The sequence below is a fragment of the Mustelus asterias genome, chromosome 1 (genome assembly GCF_964213995.1).
Source record: "Mustelus asterias chromosome 1, sMusAst1.hap1.1, whole genome shotgun sequence".
Lineage (NCBI taxonomy): Eukaryota > Metazoa > Chordata > Chondrichthyes > Carcharhiniformes > Triakidae > Mustelus > Mustelus asterias.
Genome location: NC_135801.1, coordinates 85,797,738 through 85,821,374, shown reverse-complemented (window position 1 = coordinate 85,821,374; position 23,637 = coordinate 85,797,738). Strand labels below are relative to the sequence as shown.

Here is a 23,637-nt window from a genome sequence, read left to right as displayed (position 1 = left end):
GGACTTGCCGATGAAGAGGCTCTGCACTGACAGGGAGAGATTCACACATTTGGCTCTCTTGCGCATTGCTGTTAGCCAGCAGCATAGGCTGAAAATAAGAAGCAAACTAGCAGACTAAAGTGGGAAGCATGCTTACTCAGTTCACCTCACACAATATGCATCATATCGACAAGCTAGCAATGCTGGGAAAGCATATTTTGGTTGTGCACTTAAAGATGATTGACAGTTTGATTGAAGTCTAGTTTTTGAATTCAGTTTCTATACTTTTTCTATTGCATTTGCTTGAGGTTTTCCCTTTTTTTGCATTTTTGCTTCATTCCGTTCCATTGTGCTCCATTTATGCCTTTTAGGCATCTGCAATTTCAGCTATGACAAATCAGAGGATGAAAATTCCTCTGCATATTCCACTCTAGAATGTGTCATCTTCCAAAAAGACAATGAACTCATTCCTGTCACCTCCACTCATGACCCCGTTGCTAGACCCTGCTCAGTGATCTGCTCCCTTGATAAGTTCAATAACCTGCATGGGAGCAGATTGCAGAACAGCAATTAACAATGTGAAGCCGTTTTCTCTCAATTCAATTCCCCAGTCCATGCATGAAAGGCTCCTGTACATTGGAGATTGACTCCTCCTGAGGCCTAGTCAGGAAATTGTTGAGAAAACTGCAGTTGGACGTCACACTTCTATAGTTACCGTACAATCTGTAGTATAGTTCCATTTACTGGTCATGTAACACTGGTCAAATGACTTGTTTTGTTTGCTGGCTCTACCATTTCATCTTCAATACCTGGGCTCAGCAGCAACAGAGGACTTGATCTGACTCTCTGTCCAGCAAGTTTTCATTTCTCCACTGATACCCCTGCCTATTCTTCTTCATTTGTGTTCCATAACTCACCCAGCACTTCCTCCTATGCATCACTAACTGAACCCCACCACCAGAGTAAATGTATCTGCACCAATGTTGCCGGTGTTAACATGTGTTATGTGCTAATGGCTAAACCACAGACTTTAACTTAAAGGTGGCCTCATTCTAAACTAGACAGCAACTTGAGAATGCTGGCAGTGATGTGTCTATTAAAACAAAGTTTTCGTGGCAGTATGTTGTGTTGCTGTAATGCGACCATGTAGTGTTTGTCTAAAAGGTATTTAAACGTAAGTGAATGATTAGGGAGAGGAAAGAATAAGCAAATACTTGTCTCAACCCTTGGATAGAACTCTAATATTAAAATTAAATGCACAGAAAAATGTAATTTTATCAGATGAAAAATCACAATCTGGGGCTGTACAATTTCCTGATATGCTTTCACAATGAAAAATCTTCATTCAGGATTATAGAGTTTGGTAATGATGTTGGTTTTATTCAAGGACTTAATGTGGAGTTGTGCGATCCTCCTTACCTATTTTGTAGCTCCCTCCTTGAATCTCTCCAGTCAAGTTTGCTTCCTTGTGACTGCACAAAAATGGCCTGAACCAATTAAATAATAAATGTCATTCTCTGTGACAGTGGCTTGATGAGTTACCACTCCACAACATCCTCAACCTCTTTGCCATGTTTGACATGATCAACCATATCCTCCTCCAAAACCTCACATTGTCCAGCTCAGTAGGGAATCTCTTATGTGGTTCTACCCTTACTTATCTGACAAGGATATCTCTGTCAATGGCCTTTCTTACTATCACCTCACAAGTACGCCAAGAATCCATCTTTGGCACCCTCCTCTTCCTCATCCTCTGGTTTCCCTGTAGATATGTGGTCAGCCTGTATGTGTATTCTGATAATACCTAATTCTACTTGATGGCAATCTCCATCAAACAGTCCAATGCCAATTGTTATCAAATTGCTTGTCTAATGATTAGTTTGGATAACGGAAAATGCTCGTTCACTCGTTTAGGAAAAACACAACTCATTTTTTTTTTAGGGTTAAACTATACAGAGGCTTGCAGCCTTGTGGCTGCAATCAGCTCCCGAGATGACTCTGAGGCTGAAGCCTGCACTTACCACCGGCTCCAGTTAAATTTAGCACCATTCGACAGCCACAATCCCATGCTAAACTCAATCACGTGCAATCTTGGCATTTCATGGACATTGAGCTGATCCTCTCTACCATAATGTTTGACTAATTCGACCTTTGTAACATTAGCTGTCCTTACCTCTGCAGGATAGCAGCTCAGCAGTGGTACTGTGAGTGGTGGCCTCACCTGGAGGGAGAGCGTTGACGGCTGTGCACCCTCAAAGTAGGATGAATAGAAACTGGGAGTGCCAGTCAGGAAGGAAGGAGATGGTTGCTCAGGGCAGGTGGTGCCATTATTGATGGGGGGAGGACGGCATGAGGAGCTCTTCCATGGGCCAAAGGGTGTCAAAAAAAAGACTCCCCCTGCCCACACGAATCCAGCTGGGAAGCCGCCAATGTTTACTTGCCAGCAGCAGATAAAATACGAGCAGAGGCAGGAAGAAGCCCTTAATTGGCCACTGAAATGGTGCCACTGGGCTCTGGGTGGATGGGTCATCTACCACCTCTCCCACTATGGGCAAAAGGGCATGGAAGCAGATAGGCATTGGACACATCACCCAGGCCTTCCCATGTCATTTTGCTGCCTTTCCACCTCTCAGCTTGTGCCCAAAGGATTATTGAATACCAACCTGCTGATCTTCCGAATTTTCAACACTTCAGTTCCCCTCTTCCAAATCCTCTGTTCCTCTGAGTTTCTTATTCATTGATAACCATTTAGCCCAATACACCTCCATCCCTTGACCTCACTCTCTCCATTGCAAAACTCTCCTTCAAACCCAACACTTTGGACAAGAGGAATAAATCTCCTTTGGATCACTATCCATTTCTTTTCCTTACACCTATGAGATTCCTTGAAGGATTTTCAGTATTAAAGGTTCCATTTATGTTCAAGTTGTCATCCTCATTGACTTAATATCATCAAGTTAAAATGGATTCCTAGTCAACACTGTGCAATTTTCAGGGCTAAACTTAGTTGTATCTGAATGCACAATACACGCTTGAACACAGAGAGCTGAGGATCGTCCAAAATTGAGCCTCAGGCTTCGTCAAAACATTGCAGATGAGCTCCTGTTGTATCTCCGCTGGCAGTCCATCTGGAAAATTTAGATGAGGCCCAATTTGTACTGTTTAGGTTTACAGGATGTCAAAGTACAATCTGTCTTTCTCTCCCATTGCTGGAATCACAGGATACCTATACCACAATGCAGGAGTATTGAAACAGGCAAGATCCCTGTCACGGTTGCATCTCAGCATCAGCTTTTAGATATGCTTTCCTTCAGGCTTGTCACTTTGAAAACAGCTGTTTGGAAAAATGGCACCATAGTAAGTTATTGCCACTCTTGTAATAATAAGAAGAAAATACAGATACTGGATCCAGACAACGCAAATGTTCCAAACAACTCTGGTAATTAGCAAACTTTAAAAGTAGAGTGGGAGAGGGGTGAGTTGGTTACTAACTACCAAGAACAAATAGGTGGCATGGTGGCGCAGTGGTTAGCGCTGCTGCCGCACAGCGCCAGGGACCCGGGTTCAGTTCCGGCCCCGGGTCACTGTTTATTTGGAGTTTGCACATTCTCTCCGTGTCTGTGTGGGTTTCCTCCGAGTTCTCCGGTTTCCTCCCACAGTCCAAAGATCTGCAGGTTAGGTTAATTAGCCCTGCTAAATTGACCCGAGTATTGGGGGATTAGCTGGGTAAATATGCGGGGTTACGGAAATAGAGCCTGGGTGGGGTTGTGGTCGGTGCAGACTCGATGGGCCAAATGGCCTCCTTCTGCACTGTACAGATTCTATGAAATTGGAGTCATTCCAGTCCAGTGCTGGAGGAAACAATTGATGGAGCGAACCCATATTGGAAAAATATTTAAATAAACCTTTGCAGTGAAATAATGAACTGTGATTATCTGGATTGATGTTGGTGTCATGGAGTCATAGAGGTTTACAGCATGGAAACAGGCCCAACTTGTCCATGCCGCCCCTTTGTTTTTAACCACTAAGCTAGTCCCAAATGCCCGCATTTGGCCCATAACCCTCTATACCATCTTATCCATGTAACTGTCTAAACGCTTTTTAAAAGACAAAATTGTACCCGCCTCTACTACTACCTCTGGCAGCTTGTTCCAGACACTCACCATCCTCTGTGTGAAAAAATTGCCTCTCTGGACCCTTTTGTATCTCTCCCCTCTCACCTTAAACCTATGCCCTCTAGTTTTAGACTCTCCTCTCTTTGGGAAAAGATTTTGACAATATAGCTGATCTATGCCCCTCATTATTTTATAGACCTCTATGAGATTACCCCTCAGCCTCCTACACTCCAGAGAAAAAAGTCCCAGTCTATCCAGCCCCTCCTTATATCTCAAGCCATCAAGTCCCGGTAGCATCCTAGTAAATCTTCCCTGCATTCTTTCTAGTTTAATAATATCTTTTTTATAATAGGGTGACCAGAGCTGTACACAATATTCCAAGTGTGGCCTTCCCAATGTCTTATACAACTTCAACAAGATGTTCCAACACTGTATTCAATGTTCTGATCAATGAAACCAAGCATGCTGAATGCCTTCTTCACCACTCTGTCCACCTGTGACTTAACTTTCAAGGAGCTATGAACCTGTACCCCTAGATCTCTTTGTTCTATAACTCTCCCCAATGCCCTACCATTAACTGGGTAAGTCCTGCCCTGTTTCGATCTAACAAAATGCATCACCTCACATTTATCGAAATTAAACTCCATCTGCCATTCGTCAGCCCACTGGCCCAATTGATCAAGATCCCAATGCAATCCTCAATAACCTTCTTCACTGTCCACTATGCCACCAATCTTGGTGTCATCTGCAAACTTACTAACCATGCCTCCTAAATTCTCATCCAAATCATTAATATAAATGACAAATAACATTGGACCCAGCACCGATCTCTGAGGCACACCGCTGGTCACAGGCCTCCAGTTTGAAAAACAATCCTCTATCATCACCCTCTATCTTCTGTCATCCTGCCAATTTTGTATCCATTTAGCTTCCTCATTCTGGGCTCGTGGGATTTAACCTTTTACAACAACCTACCATGTGGTACCTTGTCAAAGGTCTTGCTAAAGTCCATGTAGACAACATCTGCCCTCATCGACCTTCTTGGTTACTCCTTCAAAAAACTCAATCAAATTTGTGAGACATGATTTTCCACTCACAAAACCATGCTGACTGTCCCTAATCAGTCCTTGCATCTCTAAATGCCTGTAGATCCTGTCTCTCAAAATATCTTCTAACAACTTACCCACCACAAATGTGAGACTCACCAGCCTGTCGTTCCCAGACTTTTCCCTGCAGCCCATCTTAAACAAAGGCACGACATTTGCCACCTTCCAATCTTCAGGCACCTCACCTGTGACTGTCGATGATTCAAATTTCTCTGCCAGGGGACCCGGAATTTCCCCGCTAGCTTCCCACAATGTCCTGGGATACACTTCATCAGGTCCAAGGGATTTATCTATCTTGATGCGCTTTAAGACTTCCAGCACCTCCTTCTCTGTTATATGTGCACTCCTCAAGACATTATTATTTATTTCCCCAAGTTCCCTAACATCCATGATACACATTAGAAATTAAATGTGTCCCATTATATACAAGGATATTTGTAAGTAAATCAGACATCAATGAGTTCAATTTATAGAACCATATAGGGGAACTTTAACCTTCTGTAGTATTCTTTCTCTCTCCCTCCCTCCATGATCTCTTTTTCCCTTCTTCTTTGCTGTTGTTCCCCAAACCTCATGCCCTACCTCCCCCAACCCAATAAACTGCAATCGACTCTGACAGCCAGTCAGTGCCTAATGATCCCCAACAGCAGCTTTCTCCCACTGATTTGCCATTCACTAATCAGCCAGCCTGCAATCTTGCTCAGTGTGAAATGGAGTTCGAAAAAAAATGCTGATTAGGTCTTCAAAATAATTGGACAGGATTTCACCTTCCCATTATTTCCATGCCCTCACACTTTGCCCCGTCTACCCATAAACATCAGGATTATAGGATTGTACATCACGGAAGGAGGCCATATCCGGCTCAGTGTGAAAGAGCTATTCAGTTAAACCCCTGTCCCTGCTCCACAGAAAGTGAAACCATCATCAAAATATCTGTTCTATTGGTTCTCTATAGCTCATTCAATGTATTTCCACCTCTAGGAATTCAGCATAAACAGAAATGCCACACTTATTTAGAATTATGTGGAAAAGATTAGCAGTTGAGTTTAAAAAATGTTGAGTTCATTTTGTAAATTGAGTTGCATCCATTGCAAATAAATTGATACCCGACATCACCGTTCACAGAATTTTGACACCCAAATATTTTCTAGCCGTATTGTAAAAGATTAATCTACAGTTTGATTTTTCACATTGCGTTGTTCTTCATTAACCTGCAATGTTATGATTTTATTATTCTTCATGGCTGTAATATCCATGAATCACCACACAAATCAAGGAATCATCATAGAATAGAATCTCCTACAGTACAGAAGGAGGCCATTCAGCCCATCGATCACAATCCCACCCAGGCCCTATTCCTGTAACCCCACATATTTACCCTGCTAATCCCCTGACACTAGGGTCAATTTACCATGACCAATCAACATAACCCGCATACCTTTAGACTGTAGGAGGAAACTGGAGCACCCGGAGGAAACTCATGCAGACATGGGGAGAACATGCAAACTCCACACAGACAGTGAGTGACCCGAGGCCAGAATTGAATCCAGGTCCCCGGCACTGTGAGGCAGCAATGCTAACCACTGTGCCACCCCTGCTTTGAGTTAAGGAATACTAGGGTTGAGCGGGGCATTGCATTCAGAAATTGCGATATTTGCTAAAATGCACTTTATTTTATCACTCATTGTTTCAGGCAGGGATTTATGGTGACCACTGGCCCTAAGATAAAGTTTACTCTCTGTACCAAGTGAAGGATGGTAATGAGAAGCTCAAGGCTACTGTGCCCAAAAAAATGTTCTCGCTACTATTGTTATAAATCCCACTCATTTTGAACTCATTATAGTTTATTGGACTTTTTCTGTAGTTCACATGACAAGTTTCCAATGACTGTAATAAGCACATTGATATATATTTCACATACCAAAGTACATTTCCTGTAGTTAGCCTTTCATTAAATGCTGCTTTCTCTTCAGAATTACTGCACCTGGTGGGTGGATAGTGAGTACGGTCTGCCTACTTCATCCCTAGCGGTGGGGAAAGCACCTTGTGATAGTGGAATCTGCCTCCCACAAGGGAAAAAAGCTGTGGTCATTTTAATACAACAGGGAGATTATTGCAGTGGCCCAGTCTTGTGCATGGCTGGTTGTAAGCCTTGTCAGACTACCATGTATTGTCCAGGTGCTTGATATATGTTGTCAAGCTGCTATGTTCTGCTAACTCAGTCTTCAAACGTTGTAAACTTAAAATATTACTTTGACTTGCTATTAATCTAAAGATCAAATTTGGTACATGCAATGTAAAACACATGGGGACATAACCAGCAAATTACCTCATCAGAACAACATTTTACAAGCTGGCCAAGCAATGAAGTGAAACCATTTCCTCAGAGAGCCCAGACTGAAGGGAACCAAGCCAACTTAATTTGAGGTACAGATTCCACTGGGGAAGGTAATATAAAGCAGAACATGAGATCTAATAGGCCTTTACTAGGGGAGACTGTGAATGTGGGGTGGTTGGATCAGAACTGAATCCACCTATTTGATACTATTTCATACTATTTGAATGTAAAAACAAAAATGGCAAGCCTGCAATTTTCTCCATCATTAACATGGAGGTGAGTCAAGTTTCCCTTCACCACTGGTGGGCAAGTTGCAGTTCTGAACAAGTAGTTTGGCTGTAAATATCAGAGATTTGTGTTCCATCAAATTAGTCCAAACAAGCGTCAAAAGGCTCTTTGGTTTACAGATCCCTAATCTCTCTCAATCATGGAACACATGATTACTGTTAAAAGTGCAGTCATTTCACCACCCTCAGCCAACAGATACAGGTGTTGTAAATAAGTTTCCATGCACTAGTCCATATCTACCAGCTCTGCCATTTAAGACCCATAGCTCATGTCACCACCCCAAATCCTTCACTATTAGTTTTTCACTGTTTCACCATAAATGCATAAGAAACCCATGAAAGGAAAAATGATTGGAGACGTGAAATATCTGTTCAATGACCCTGCCTAATTCATTTTGTCTCTTCACACAAAGTCTTGCATAAATGTTGCCTGATCCCAAAGGTAATCAACCCAAACTTCTAAATAATCATCCACCCTCACATTTTTACTGTTCATTCCTTGGTATGTAACCATCCACAGCCAACTTTTTTTTCCAATCGACAGCAGCAACTATCGTACCCCATGAATTACTTTATCATGTCAGTCAAAATTTGTTTTTAATTTCCTCTAATTCCATTCTCAAACAGGTATTAACCAGCCTCTATTGTTATTACTTTTCTACTTTAGTGATCACTTGAAGTATATCTAGGACAAAAAAATTAAAACGTGGAAAGTTGACTTGGGTTTTGATGCACAACAGGTGGTATCGGATTGATCAGACTGGTAATCAGTTCAATTGTAGATCTGATCTTACTTGTTTTCACCCACACCAAGATGGGTTTCTTTGGGGCGGCACGATGGCACCATGGTTAGCACTACTGCCTCACAGCGCCAGGGACGGGTTCCTGGCTTGGGTCAGACTCTGTGTGGAGTCTGCACATTCTCCCCATGTCTGCGTGGGTTTCCTCCTGGTGCTCCGGTTTCCTCCTACATTCCGAAAGACATGCTGGTTAGGTGCATTGGCCATGCTTAATTCTCCTTCAATGCACCCAAACAGGCGCCGGAGTGTAGCGACTGGGGGATTTTCATAGTAACTTCATTGCAGTGTTAATGTAAGCCTACTTATGACTAATGAATAAACTTTACCCTCTTTGTTTCTCATAGAATCATAAAATCCCTATAGTGCAGAAGGAGGCCATTTGGCCCGTCGAGTCTGCACCGACCACAATCCCACCCAGGCCCTATTCCTGTAACCCCACATATTTACCCTGCTAATCCCCCTGACACTAGAGTCAATTTAGCATGGCCAATCCACCTAACCCGCACATCTTTGGACTGTGGGAGGAGACCGGAGCACCCAGAGGAAACCCACGCAGACACGAGGAGAATGTGCAAACGCCACACAAACAGTGACCGGAGGTCGGAATTGAACCCAGATCCCTGGCACTGTGAGGCAGCAGTGCTAACCACCGTGCCACCCATAAAGGTGGATTAGAAGATCCACCGTTATTGCTGGGTTTTAAAAAAACCTAATTGATAGTGAGTTCTCTCTAGTTTATGTCCTAATTGCATTCTGTTTGTATTTTGCTAGCTCCAGGCCACAGCTACATGCAGGCTTCCCTGTCCATGCCACAGGTACGTGACCTCACCAAAATCAGTATGAACAAACACATTTAGTGCTTCACAAAAGAATGAATTGTTTGGAAACAGCGGTGAAGAATAAGTATTCAGTAAACGTCATGTGCTGGACTGATAATAGCAAAGCATGAATTTAGTGTTAACCTCAGAGTCTGCAGAAAATCAACACAATATGGGGAAAAAAAGGCAAACGACAAATGCTAGTGATCTGAAACAAAAATACAAATAGCAGGTCAGACAGCATCTGTGAAGAGAGCAGATGGAAGAACAGAAACATGATAAATGAGTAGGTGGCTCCATAGAGTCAGTAAAATAGTGAATGAAAGGAAGGGACGAACAAACATGCTTCAAGCACAGAGTAGAACCATAGAATCCCTACAGTGCAGAAGAGGCCATTCGGCCCATCGAGTCTGTATCTATTTTCTGACAGAGCATCTTACCGAGGCCTTCTCCCCCACCCTAACCCGTAACCCCACACATTTCCCGTGGGACACTAAGGGGCAATTTAGGCCTGGCCAATCCACCTAATATGCACCTGTAAACAGCTTAAAAGAAAAAACAGGATTTATTTAAGTGATGTAAGTTTTGGGTCAGACATTAGGAATAATGATAGAATGATGGAGCAGGGAAGGAGATAATTTGTACTCTTTGTGCCTGTACAAATTTGTTCCAGTCCCCTGCCCTTTCCATGTCGCCCTTCAAATGTTTCCATTTCAAATATTAATACATCTCCTTTTTGAAAGTTATCATTGAATCTGCTTTCTGCTTTCAGGCACTGCATTGCAGGTCACAACTTACTGCGTAAAAATTATTTTCCTTATCTCGCTTTGGGTCCTTTGTCCAATTATCTTCAATTTGCATCCAACTCTTCTGATACTGGAAACAATTTATTCTTATTCATTCTATCGACAACCTTTGTGGCTTTGAATATCTCCATTAAATTTCCCCTTAACCTTCTTTGCTCGAAGGAGAACAACCCAGTTTCTTTTTTTTTCTCCTTATAACTGAAGTCTTTAATTCCTTGTAGTATTCTATTAATTCTCCTCTGCACGTTCTCTAAGATTTTGGCAGTTCAGTACCCAGAGTTGAACAAAATAGTCCACCTGGGACTAAGCTGGAACTTATAAAAGCTAAACATTAAAAGATGTTCAATAAATGAAGAATGTGTGACTAGTTGAAGCCATGAGACGTGCAAACAGGGAAAAGGTTGAGAACACGTGAAAATTTAACGCCTGGAAAATCTGCCAATCAAGTCTCGAATTAAAATATTGATATTTGTCCAACACCCAATTTACATTGTTAATTAGAAATTGGGAACTCTTGAATTCTCCCTGTTCCTGGTTAACGTGAAAATTGTACCCAATTGTTATGTAGGAATTGTGACGGAAAACATTTGACAGATCACTACTTTGATTGTGGTGAGTTGGGAATTGACTCCTTTCCCCACATTGCCATATTCCTCTCCACACATTTTCCAGATCTACATTGATGCCAAGAGCCTTTTCTTTCACCATCAGTATTGGAAAATCACAATCATGTAGTCAGTACAAACATCAACGTGATCTCTCTGGAGTGCATCTGTCCAACAATACTAAACTCTAATGTTGTCTCATTATTGCAGCATTCTGAGGACCCAGTGATGCATGTTAATGTTCGTTGCTAAGTGACAATGATATATACCTGTTCAGGTAATCTACAGTATAAGCAGGTTTGCCCAGTCTCATGGGTGCTATAAACTCTGCAAAGGTGGAGTGGTTCAAGAAAGCATGTTGGGTATCATTCTTTGACAGTCCAATTAACGGTTAATTGGTTTGTGTGGTCTCAGTAACATCTATTGTTCTGCTATTTGAACTTTCATCTCATTCACAGTGACCTGCTCTACAGATTTGACTTTGCAAGCTGTCCTGGCAATAGGTGTTCAATAAAAGAGAACAGATGCTAGAAACACGATAATAAAAACAGAAGGAGCTGGAAGTACTCAGCCAAGTCAAATGGCATCCGGGGGGAAGGGGGAGGGGGGGGGGGCAGTGGGCGGGAGCAGCAGCAGTCAAAACTTCATGTCTTCACCCTTTGTTAAAAAGAAAGAGTTGCATTTATATAGTGCCTTTCGCCATCTCAGAACATCCCAAAGCACATTTTAAGGCAAGGAAGTACTTTTTTGAAGTGTAGTCACTGCTGTAATATGGAAGCAGCTAATTTTCACAGAGCGAGTTCCTACAACAGCAATGAGGTAATAACCGGAAAATCTGTTTTTAGGTGTTTTTAGTGGGATGAATATTGGCCCAGGCACAAGGAGAACCAACCACCACACTCCTGCCCCCCTCCCCACTACCCACCTTCGAAATAGTCCCACAGCAGCTTTTATGTTCACTTGAGAAAGGGACAGCCTCATTTTAACTGAAAGATGGCACTTCCAATATTGGAGCACCCCCTCGGTACTGCATTGAAGCCCTAACTAGATTATGGGTTTTGGTCCCTGGAGGGGGATTCTGAGTCAGAGGTGGGAGTGTAACTAACCGGGCCAGGTCTGACATGGTGGTCCATTGAACTAGAAACTGCTGAGTTCTCAAGACCATAAGAAATAGGAACAGGAGAAGGCTGTTCAGCCCCTCGAACCTGTTCTGCCATTCAATAGGATCATGGCTGATCCAATGTTCCTCACGTCCACTTGATCGCTCTTTCCCCGTAATCCTTGATTCCCTTACTAAATTTCCTACAAAAATCTATCTATCTCAGCCTTAAATATAAACAAGGACTTTACCCCCACAGCTCTCTGTGGCAAGGAGCTCCAAAGACTCACAATCCACAGAGCGAAGGACTTCCTCCTCATCTCAGTCTTAAATTGGCGCCCCTTTATTCTGAGACTTTGCCCTCTGGTCCTAGACTCTCCCATGAGAGAGATGCTACATTCCAGGAATTCATCTTCCATAGGATTCATGCTTATTTAGGTTTAACCTAATATGCAGATCAAAGTTCCTCAAGATTACTGTATCAGCCTTGTTACATGCAGCTCTAATTTCCTGATTTAAACATGCATGGCATTGCCACTACTGTTTGGTAGTCTATAAACATTTCCTAACAATTTTTGCTGCCCCTTGGAGTTTATTAGCTCCACCCAAACTGATTCTACATCTTGGTCTTCTAATTTAAGATCCTTTCTCAGAAATGTACTGATCTAATCATTTATTAACAGAACTACCCACTTCTTTTCCCTTTTCACCTGTCCTTGCTAAATGTCAAGTATCTTAAACTTTCAGTTCTCACTCTTGGTCATCCTGCAGCCATGTCTCCATAATGGCAATTAGATCATACCTGTTTACTTCCATTTGTGCCATCCATTTATCTACCTTGTTGCGAATGCAATATGTATTCCGATAGAATGCCTTTAATTCTGTCTTTTTATTATTTTCATGAGCTCGAGTTTTACCTGCTGGAGTAGTCCTAAGTTTATACATTCTGCCCCTTCCTGCCAAATTCTGATTATCAATTCACTTATTGCCACCTTGCTTTTTTGCCTCGTCGTCTCTCTTTAATTCATTACATTTTCCCTCACGTTAAATTTAATGATAATTGTTAATAACTACTGATCATCCTCTAGAAAGAGGGGGACTGTGGTGATGTCACTGGACTAGTAATTCCGAGGTTTAGACCAATGCTCTGGGGTCGTAGATTTAAATCCCACTATGGCAGCTGGTGGAATTTCAATTTACTTAATAAATCTGGAATTCTAAAGTTAGTCTCAGTAAGGGTGACCATGAAAGTAGAACCCCATCTGCCTCACTAATGTCCTTTAGGGAAGGAAATTTTCCGTCCTTACTCTGGTCAGGCCTACCTGTGAATCCTGACCCACAGCAATGTGATTAACACTTACCTACTCTCTGCAATGGCCTACCAAGCTATTCCATTCAAGGACAATTGGGGTTAGGCAACAAATGCTGGCCTTGTCAGTGACACCCATAACCTATGAAAGAATGAAGAAAGATTGAAGTGTGAACAATTAAGCCTGTCGAAACTCAATCCTTCAGGTTGTGAATTGTTGCTGTGAAGGTTCAAATTTTTCATTTTGATTCTGTCTCCTTTATTCCAATTAATCCAATCTGTTTTTCCCTCCCTATATTTCTTTTCTTGAATCTGCTTGACATTGAATTCACCCACTTCAACTCACCCTTCTTCCGAATACTTCCACTGATTATTCTCTTTCCTTTAATCTCACTGATTAAGGAGATACACTGTTTGTCCCATTGTTCACCAAGGTCCCAAATGGCTTGTCATCCTCACTGCACAGTCATCAACTCGCACTTCCAGCAAACTTTGCAGAGATAAAATGTAAAACCAAACTGTGCATGAACATGTTTAACTGTGCCCTGAGCTGCCCTGCTGCAGCAAAATCTGAGCCGGTGTAATTGGAGCGTGTTTGTGCTTCTATGGTACTCTGTTGGACAGCTCTGCACCCTCCATATTATGCACCAAAGCCAATGAGTCGGAAATTATGCAATGCTGATGCTCCATAAAGCTGATTCACAAAACCAATTTCTGCGGCTGCTGCAATGAAATAAAAACGTTCCGAACATTTCCAATCACACATTCTTATTCAATTACATTATTAAATGCCCTCAACCTATAAAATAGCTCTCATTTAAATTTGTCTTGTGCCTGCCCAGCTCATTCATGACAGCTGAGTCATTTTTGTGAAAGAAAATATATGACCAGAAAGAAAATTTTTATGATGTGATGTCCTCATTCTTGGGATTTAACAACTCGTCAGGGCTGGGTCTGTAACAATAGTTCCTGTTGATCTAGTACTGATTACTTACAAACTGGACTCTCTGCTAAGTGCTCTGTTTGGAAAAATTCTGCTTATTACATCTGTTTCAAGTGAAGTAGTCCCAGGTGGAGCAGCTTATATGAAGCACTAAATTGCGACTGTATTTTATAATGGAGAGTTCTGACTAATGTACTGTATCTGGGTATAGCTTTCACTAAGGGACTAGTACACAGTGAAGCCAGGCCTGAATTGATTTTTATGGACTATGTATGTGATCCCTAAAGTGCTTTATACCTAAAGGACAGGAAAAATGCCTTTGTGCACATAAGATTTATAGGATAATTGTTGGTATAAGAGTACAATCTTTTGGTGGCAGACAGGCGGGCACTCAACACTGGAGGCCAATTCCGAGACCTTCCAGCTTGAGACGGGCAGTAGGCGAGAGTGGATAGTAAGTAACTGAGAGTGCACTGCATGGAGGTGTCCTCTCACCAAGGGTTTCAAAATAAAAAGGAGGGTGGAAGTGGGGGAAAAGAATGGAATGCCTATATAGGCCATCCCTTAGATGCAACCATATCTAGACACGTAAGGAGGACCTGATGCTGGATGCCCACCTCCTGGCAATTAAACTGCACCCAGTCAGGTCCCTAAACTGGAGTCTGACTGGAAAATTCCACTCAGTCTCCTTTAGCTGCCCTTACCAAGGCACTAATTGGTTGCCCACCTCATGGGACCAAGTTGACCTGTCAGGTCCCAAATCTGCCTCGTCCAAAATGGTTTTCAGCAGGAATGGAAGGAAGCTTATCTGGTGCTGGTATTTTCAAGCCCCATCTGAGATCCATCCCCCAACTTCAAGACCGCCTGAAAATTCCTCTCAAAGTCTTTGGTAATATCTAATACTACGAGGTTTGTTTATAATTTGAGAGTACGGTAGCCTTCATCTCGTCAGATGATGGTTTGTGCCATGGTGGTGAACTTTGTGGTAAGTGGTGTAGTTTAGGAGTTCCACTCTGGTATGGCAGCCTCTGCTGCAGAGGAGGATAGTGGGCTCACAAGGTGCAGGGTTCGCTCATGTTTTCATGAGTCCTCTTCTTGGCCAGCCGTGATTTTTGATTCTGCTTGTCTCTTCCAATACCTTTCCAAACAGTCAGCCTCCAGAGATCAAAGCCATCAGCGACTGCCTCCCAGTTGTCAGAGTCAATATCTTCCATCTTTATATTTCACCTGCAGATGTCCTTCCAGCAGAGGTATAAATGCCGAGGAGGTCGTGACCCAGTGGTTAGTTCACAGTACTATAGGTGCTTGGGCATATGTCAGTCATCCGTTGGATTAATGTGGCCAAGCCAGCACAAACATCATTGGTTTAGGAATGAGTGCATGCTGATGGAATTAGCAAGCTCCAGGACCTCTGAGTTGATGACATTGTCCTGCCAAGATATGCTGAGGATGCATCTGAGACAGCGAAAGTGGAAATTATTCAGCCTTTTTTCCTGCCTAGCAAATGTCATCGAAGTCTCACCACAGTAGAGGAGTGTGCTGAAGATGTAGGCCTGGAAGACTCAGGATCTTGGTGTTCTCAGCCAGGTTGCAGGGAACACAGAACACTAATCTATCCATTGTCAAAGGAGAAACAGAGGAGCAACAGTGCTGCAATCCTCGACTTTCTAAAATTCTTTCACAGGATGTAGGTGTCATTGGCAAGGCCAGCATTTGTTGCCCAACCCTAATTGCCATCGAGAGGATGGTGGAAAGTCATTTTTTTGAACCACAGTAGGTACACCCATTGTGCTGTCAGGAAGGGAGTTCCAGAATTTTGACCCAGTGACAGTAAGGAACGGCAATATAGTTCCAAGTCAGGATGAGGTGTGGTTTGGAAGGGAGCTTGCAGGTGGTGGTGTTCCCATGCATCTGTTGTCCTTGTTCTTCTCAAAGGTAGAGATCTCAGGAATGGAAGATGCTGTCATAAGAGCCTTAGTGCATTGCTGCAGTGCATCTTGTAGATGGTACACATTGCTGCCACACATTGAGCCATTGAATGAATGTTTAAGGTAGTAAACAGGGTGCCAGTCAAGTGGGCTGCTTTGTCCTGGATGCTGTCAAGCTTCTTGAGTGTCGTTTGAGCTGCACCCATCCAGGCAAATGGAGGGTATTCCATTAAGCTCCTAATTTGTGGCTTGTAGATGGTGGACAGACTTTGGGGAGTCAGGAAGTGAGTTATTTTTGTGAATCTGCAGGTTTGTTTTGGGCAGGACTGAAGCAGCTCAAAGATTTCTTGCTGGAGAGAGTATTCTTGTATCCCCTGATACCCAATCAGTAAGAGAAAGGTATTTTTGAAACTTACTTTGGCATCTTCTGTACTTGATTTCTCCCACCAGATTTCTGCAAGACTTCCCCTGGCTTGATGTTAATATTACATTGTGGTGGCAATAATGTCATTGGGCCACAACTTTTGCACCTTAAGTAAGCCCTGCTTTTAACGTCACCGTGATAGTGGCCAGAAATCCAGCAGGTGGCAGATGGGATTTCAACTTTCAAGATGTTAACTCTTCAGCCTCCTTGCCCATCACGAGGGAATGAGATTAAAATTGAAGCCAAAGTATTGGCAAGTTATTTAACTATAGAATGTTTTCAAGCCAGCTCAATCCAACCTCCATGTAAAGCCCACTCAGACACACCTTGCATCAGAGATCACTCAGATTACAATAGCGCAGTGGAAACCTTGAGTGATTTTTATCTCTGTGGCCGGGGATACTACAGCTTTCCCAGCCTCTGATCTGCTCTTAGCCACAGTAATTATAAAGCATTTCCATTCAAATTTTGGTCAAAGATAACCTCCGGATGTTGAGGTTCCTCAATGGGGACACCATTGAATGTCATGAGTTGATAATAAGAACATAAGAACATAAGAAATAGGAGCAGGAGTAGGCCATCTAGCCCCTCGAGCCTGCCCCGCCATTCAATAAGATCATGGCTAATCTGACGTGGATCAGTACCACTTACCCGCCTGATCCCCATAACCCTTAATTCCCTTACCGATCAGGAATCCATCCATCCGCGCTTTAAACATAAATGATGGTTGGATTCTTTCTTCTTGGAGATGATCATTGCCTGACACTAGTCTAGCACAAATGTTACTTTGGATGTGCTCAATTAAATTGCACAACTGAAGAATATGAAAGACAAAAAGTGGTGCAATATTCGTGACCTTTGAAAACAAGCCTTATAGATAGAAATAATGGGTTTGATTTTAACTGCCAGGCAGGGACATGGTCTAGTTAGCAGTTAGATTATAGCATGGTTACAGGGTGGCTTTATGGATTTTTTCAGCCGGGTAGGAGTTTGGCACAAAGCAGACGCCTAGTTATTAAAATCAGCTGGCTTAGAAGCCCCACCGGGGACCGACAGCAGTTTTGATTAGCACTAAGCTGACTCCAAAATGTCCTTACGGCCAGAAGAAGGAGACAGAGGGACAGAGCAGGCAATCCCCAGATTTTCTTTGCTGGAAGATACTTGAATAAAAAAATATTTTAACATTACCTGAGTGAGCCTTGCCTAGCACGATATCCAACTCCTGAAACCTTTGGGACAACCACTGCTCTCCCGCTCAAAGATTCAGGGGCTAATTATATCATCAGAACCTGAGAAGCCGATTCAATGAGCGCACACTGGCTTTAGGGTTGGTGTTCTCCTGAAATTTAAAATAATAATCAGCCAAATCAGGGCACCAATGCATTGCAGAAGTTATCCACTTCATTAAGCTATCTGGTCTCTACCACACTTCAGAGGGAGCTAACATTGTCCTCATGTCTTTTTGGGCCCTGTACAATCCTACATTGCTTACAACATTGGGACGTATCAGAGGAGGAAGTCAGTTAACTGTGCAATGTCCCAGCCTGGGTACAGATAATCTTTTGGGACTTCACTGATTCTCAGAAGGAGAGTTTTTCTCAGAGGTTTTTTTTCTGAAATTGGTCACTTTTTTTTTGTCCCTTCTATGAGCTAGCATTACTTGTGGTTAGGGGCTATGGTGCATCAGGTTGCACTGATAGGGTAGAGTTAGAACTCATGGAGCTGATAGTCTGTTCTTTTGACATATTTATAACATTTCTGTAGTGAATACTTGTTCTCTTCCAATCTGAGAAAAAGGGACTGAGCTTTACTTATTTAACTTATGCATCTGTACCATTGTCAATTCTGACATCTGCATTTTTGTTGAATGATCTGCTCCAGGTTTTAATTTAAGCATTCACACTTCTGACATGATCTGTAGCTTGAATTTTTTCATTGTGTTGTGTGGAAAAAAAGAAAACCATTGCATATGTTGAACTGTGATTCTAGTTTGCTTTTATAACATAGTGTTCTGATTTCCTAGAATATTTCACTTTCAGGTATAATTATCTCATTAAAAATATCTTCACATCAGGCACACCACAGAAAATTGAAATGTTAATGGATTAATTTTGATGCGGATTATTACATGAAATAGCACTTTACTGTTTCTTTATCTGAATAAGGACAGAGCTCAGGTTTATTTAAATAAAATCCCCATTATATAAATCTCATGTAACTTTGAGGTAAAATACTTTTCATAAAATTACAGTTGTTTCACCATTTGGTTGCAAGGATAATTTGAACAATGTATTTAAATTGCTATTGCTTTTCCAGTATTAAGTTAGAATCATAGAATCCTGCAGTCCAGAAGGAAGCCATTCAGCCCATCGTGCCTATGTTGGTTCTTTAAAAGAGTTACTCATTTAGCCCTTTCCCCATCGTCCTGCAAAATCTTCCCATTCAGATATTCAAGTGCCTTTATTGAACCTGCTTTCATCACCCTTTCAGACTGTGTATTCCAGAATGGTATAACTCATTGCAGAGACAATTCTTTCTCCCCTTCCCCTTCCTTCTTTATCATACATTTATGTTCTCTAGTTATCAAACCCAATCTCAGTCTACCTTTACCTTCTCTATCAAAGGCCTTCATTATTCTGAAGACCTCTATTCAATCTCCCCTGAACTTGCTCTACTCTAAAAAGAACTGTCACAGCTTCTCCAGTTTCTCCACATAATGGAACCCCTTCATCCTTGCTATCATTAAGTAATTCTTCTCTGCACCTTCTCCAAGGCGTTGACGTCCATCCTCACTGTCAAGTCCAGAATTGGCCACAGCTTTCCAGCTGAGGCCTGACCAGTGGTATGTAAAGATTCAACATATTCTCTTTTGTTTTACACTCTAGTTAGTTTCTAATTATCAAAGTAGACATTATGCATTTTAATGTAATGCCATTTTTCAACTCCTGCAAGAATGGCTGATATGAGATACTTTTTATATCCTTATGAGTGGCATACTGCATGCTTTCCTGCTTTAAATATTTAAAGTTTAAATTTTTAGTGAATTATGTTTTTGTTACATTTAACCAGCTTTCTGTCCTCCTGTACCGAGGTGCCCAACTCTGGATGGGTTGCAATTCCATAGGTATTGGTATCTTAAACACCCATTCTTTATGTGTGACACAAGTCTCCAAGGTTACAATTTGAGTAGCATGTTTATGAGTCTGGTAGCAAACAATGCATTTGAACAGGTTAGGGATGTGTAGGTCCTGTTAACCTTCACTATCTGGCTAGTGGGTGGTAATGTAAATTTGGCAACAGGAAGTTATAGTTGGGGACCTGTGGGAATGGTCCCTGACAGTCATTGGGGAGAGGGGTTCCAGATTTCACATCTGTCAGCAATCCAAAAGGGCTGGCACTATATTGTAACCTTGTGGAGGGTTAGGGGTGACATGGCCAGGACTGAAGAAGCCAAAGACTTCTTCAGAGGCCTGGAGAGAGCATTCCAATACTTCCTTATATGCAAACATGAAGAGAAGCACATTTTTGAAACTTACTTAGGCATCTTCTATACTTGACTTCTCCCAACAGTGTACCACAAGACTTTCCCTGGCTTAATGTTAATATTACATTGCAGTGATAATATTGGCACTGGGCCACAACGTTTGCACCTTAAGTAAGCCCTGCTTGCTTTTAGTGGGAGTCTGAATGGCCACTGTTAATCTTACAATGGCCAGAAATGTGGTGGGTTGGAGACAGGATTTTAACTTTCGAGATTTCCACTCCTCAGCCATCACGAGCGGGTGCGTTAAAATTGAGGCCATAGTATTAGCAATTTATTCAAGTTTTGAGGGCTTTCAAGCCAAATCCAAACCTGTCTCCATGCAAAGCCCACTCAGACACACATTCCATCAGAGATCAGTCTGATCACAATCAGGCAGTGGAAGCCTTGAGTATTTATTCTCTCTGTTGCCTGATAACTGTTGGAGCAGTTATCAACAATTAATTAACTGAACACAGATGCGACTAATTATGTTGAGAGACATGTATAACACAAGAAATGTATAACAGGCAGAAGAATTCTTATTGTCCTTTTTACATTATTGGCCAAAGTCAAAACTACTCCTCTCTTTTGACCCGGTTCAGCATTGGGTGGTGCATTATCAGGAGAGGCTCTCATTTCACTTTAGTTTAATTTCATTCTGTATTATAAGTGCACTGTTGCAGAGTATCTATGTTGAGCAATGAATAATTCTGCGAGCAGTTTCATTTTATAATCAGTAATTGTCAAGTGAGAGGTCCTGACACAGTGCCATTAAATTGATACCTTAGCAGATCCAAACTCCATGATTACACTGTTCCCTTTCAGATATAATGGGATTTCTACTGTCTTACTGATTAAAGCTGAGAGGATTTCACTTACAATATTGTCATTGCTTACATCACTTCCTGCAGCACCCTGCCAGTCTAATCTTCTGATTCTCTTCAATAAATATTTTTCACACTTCACTTGCAAACTCACTAATTTACTCTCAATCTCTCACCTACATCTTCTATAAACGCAAATTATCATCTGGTTATTCATCCAATCTTTGTTTGGCAAGAGAGGATTGATCACAGCTCCCGCTAAGTGATCTTAACCCAATCTAAAAATGAAAGCTTTTATTAAGTGACCCAGAAAATAGAAAATATTTAATCTCTACTGTATCTCTGAAGTAAATTACATTGTGCTGGACCTTGTTGACATTTATAGGGCACTTACATTTACATCAATATGAATTGGTTTTATTAATGCAATATAGCTTGAATATAAAGTTTATCTAAGGCAAACTTAGGAAGATGGGGCAGGATTTTCTACTGAATCTGGAAATCTCTGGACATCTTTAAAGACAGCAGGCAGGACCCAGATGCAGAGGTCATGCCTCATTTTCCAGCTGATACTATTTTCACTAACAGGGAAAAGTGGGCAGGGCATGAATCACAATGACATGAAACACAAACCATTTGAAAATAGCTGACAGCTTAAACAGACAAAATGTTTGCTACTTCAAGTACCTTACCCTGTAGTATGGGAGTCACACATTTATGGTGGAAGTGTAAACAACTCAAGGCCTCTAACGGTCCTACGTGCAGAGCTCCACATAGTAACATTTTAAACCCAAAAGGAAGACTTCAGAGACAGAGGTGGTGGCAGACCAAAAGAAAGGGTGGGTTTTTGAAAGAGGAGGAACAGATTTGTGTGGCCAATTAGAATTATTCCTTGCTTCAGGCAACCATGTGGCAGACAGGACAGACTCCCGGGCTTGCTGGGTGAAGTGTTGTGAAGGAAGGAAGGAAGCCAAATGGGTGTGGCTTCCCTATCACAAATGGACAATGGAGGAAGGGCAGTGGAAGCAAAGGGTGGCCAGAGCCAGGAGACACAGGCAAGAGCCACCAAAGAGAACAGCAGGAAGCAGGAGATATTACCCTGAGCAAAAGGGGTGTACCATCTCCGAAGTTGTTTACTCAACATAACAGAGGGGCAAAGGCTCCAAACTTCAAGAGAAATGGTTAGAAACATCTGCGCTATGGTGGAGGAAGGTCTTGTGCCACAATCAACCAATCCTCATGTCCTGCCTGCTGCCATCAATGTTACCATGATCCTCAATTTCTATGCAGTGGCTCTTTCCACAGACCTCAACAGCTTCTCTCAATCAGCCACCCAGTGGTGTATCGCCCCCATCACCAATACACAGTTTTCTCAGGTGGGGGTCCACGTCAATTTCCCCACAGATACGGCATCACAGCTACAGAGGGCACCAGGTTTCACCTCCATAACCAGTTTGCCACAAGTTCAAGGAGTGAAAGACTTGTTGCTTTATGGCCGCCATTGTAGCTACTGGAGACGTTCATGAACAGAAAATTGTTCTGTGCAAGATGTATGCAACCACACCAAGACCTTCATGCATGTATTTGCAAGTTCCTCTGGTAGCTGCCATAAATAATCTATTCTGCGGCAGTCACATCTGTCACAACTTTTCCAGACGCAGGTCTGTGGTTGGTTTCTGGAGGGTGTAGGCCAACATCAATACAAGAACAACCACTTACTGATGAGGGCCATCACCAAGCTTTGTTAAAGATGCAGTTCAGATGCCTTGATCATTGGGAGGAGCACTCCAGTAGTTGCCTGCAGGGGTGTCAAGGATAGTGGCTGCTTTTTTCATGGTCCATAGTATGGTGCAGCAAAAGGGTCTTCACACTGCCACAATTACTGTCTATGAATACTTTCGTTTGTTGGTATTGGAAAGGATGACCAGTTAAGCATTCCCTCATGCTACTATCTGGAGGTGGCACAATAGCCTCAAATTAACCCACCCACAATGGGTGGAAGAACATTAGAGAGGGGTTAAAAACTGTTGAACGGTGAATATGCACCCAGTTCACCATGTGCATGCCCTTTGGCTGTTCTACTGTAACAGATTTTGCAGTATGTGAGTGTCACAGAAAGATGGAACAACTAATTAATAAATTACACCGGGACAGCACAGTGGCACAGTGGTTAGCACTGCAGCCTCACAGCGCCAGGGACCCAGGTTCAATTTCCAGCTTGGATCACCGTCTCTGTGGAGTCTGCACGTTCTCCCCATGTCTGCATGGGTTTCCATCAGGTGCTCTGGTTTCCTCTCACAGTCTGAAAGACGTGCTGGTTAGGTGCATTGGCCATGCTAAATTCTCCCTTTGTGTACCCGAACAGGCACCTGAGTGTGGCAACTAGAGGATTTTCACAGTGACTTCATTGCAGTGTTAATGTAAACCTACTTGTGACAATAAATAAACTTTAAAACTTTAAACTTTAAAAAAAGTCAGGAATTTGGGGGTCTGACTTAAATTTAACAATTACTGAGAGGATTTTCCAGATCCTGGGAAACGTGGCAGTAAAAGAGAGCTAGGAGCTGCCAGGTAAAAAAGTTAAGTGCCTTTTAAACACTGCTTGTGGGCCAGAGGAGGAGGAGTACTTCCTCCAGGCTACTCAACGAAGCCTTTGGTCTCCATTCCACTACAATCATAGATCTTATCCTTCTTCCTCCCCAGTTCCACCCACCCTCCATCACTGGTCATTCC

The 23,637-nt window shown here is 42.3% G+C and overlaps 1 protein-coding gene across 1 annotated transcript in view; it reads left to right on the top strand.

Annotated features, from left to right (window-relative positions):
* Positions 1–23,637, top strand: part of clnk (cytokine dependent hematopoietic cell linker) — a 111,547-nt gene that overhangs the window by 29,597 nt on the left and 58,313 nt on the right. Inside the window, exon 3 of the mRNA XM_078216953.1 lies at positions 9,397–9,440. Within this exon, the coding sequence (XP_078073079.1) occupies positions 9,397–9,440 (44 nt within the window). The remainder of the gene's footprint in view (positions 1–9,396; positions 9,441–23,637) is intronic.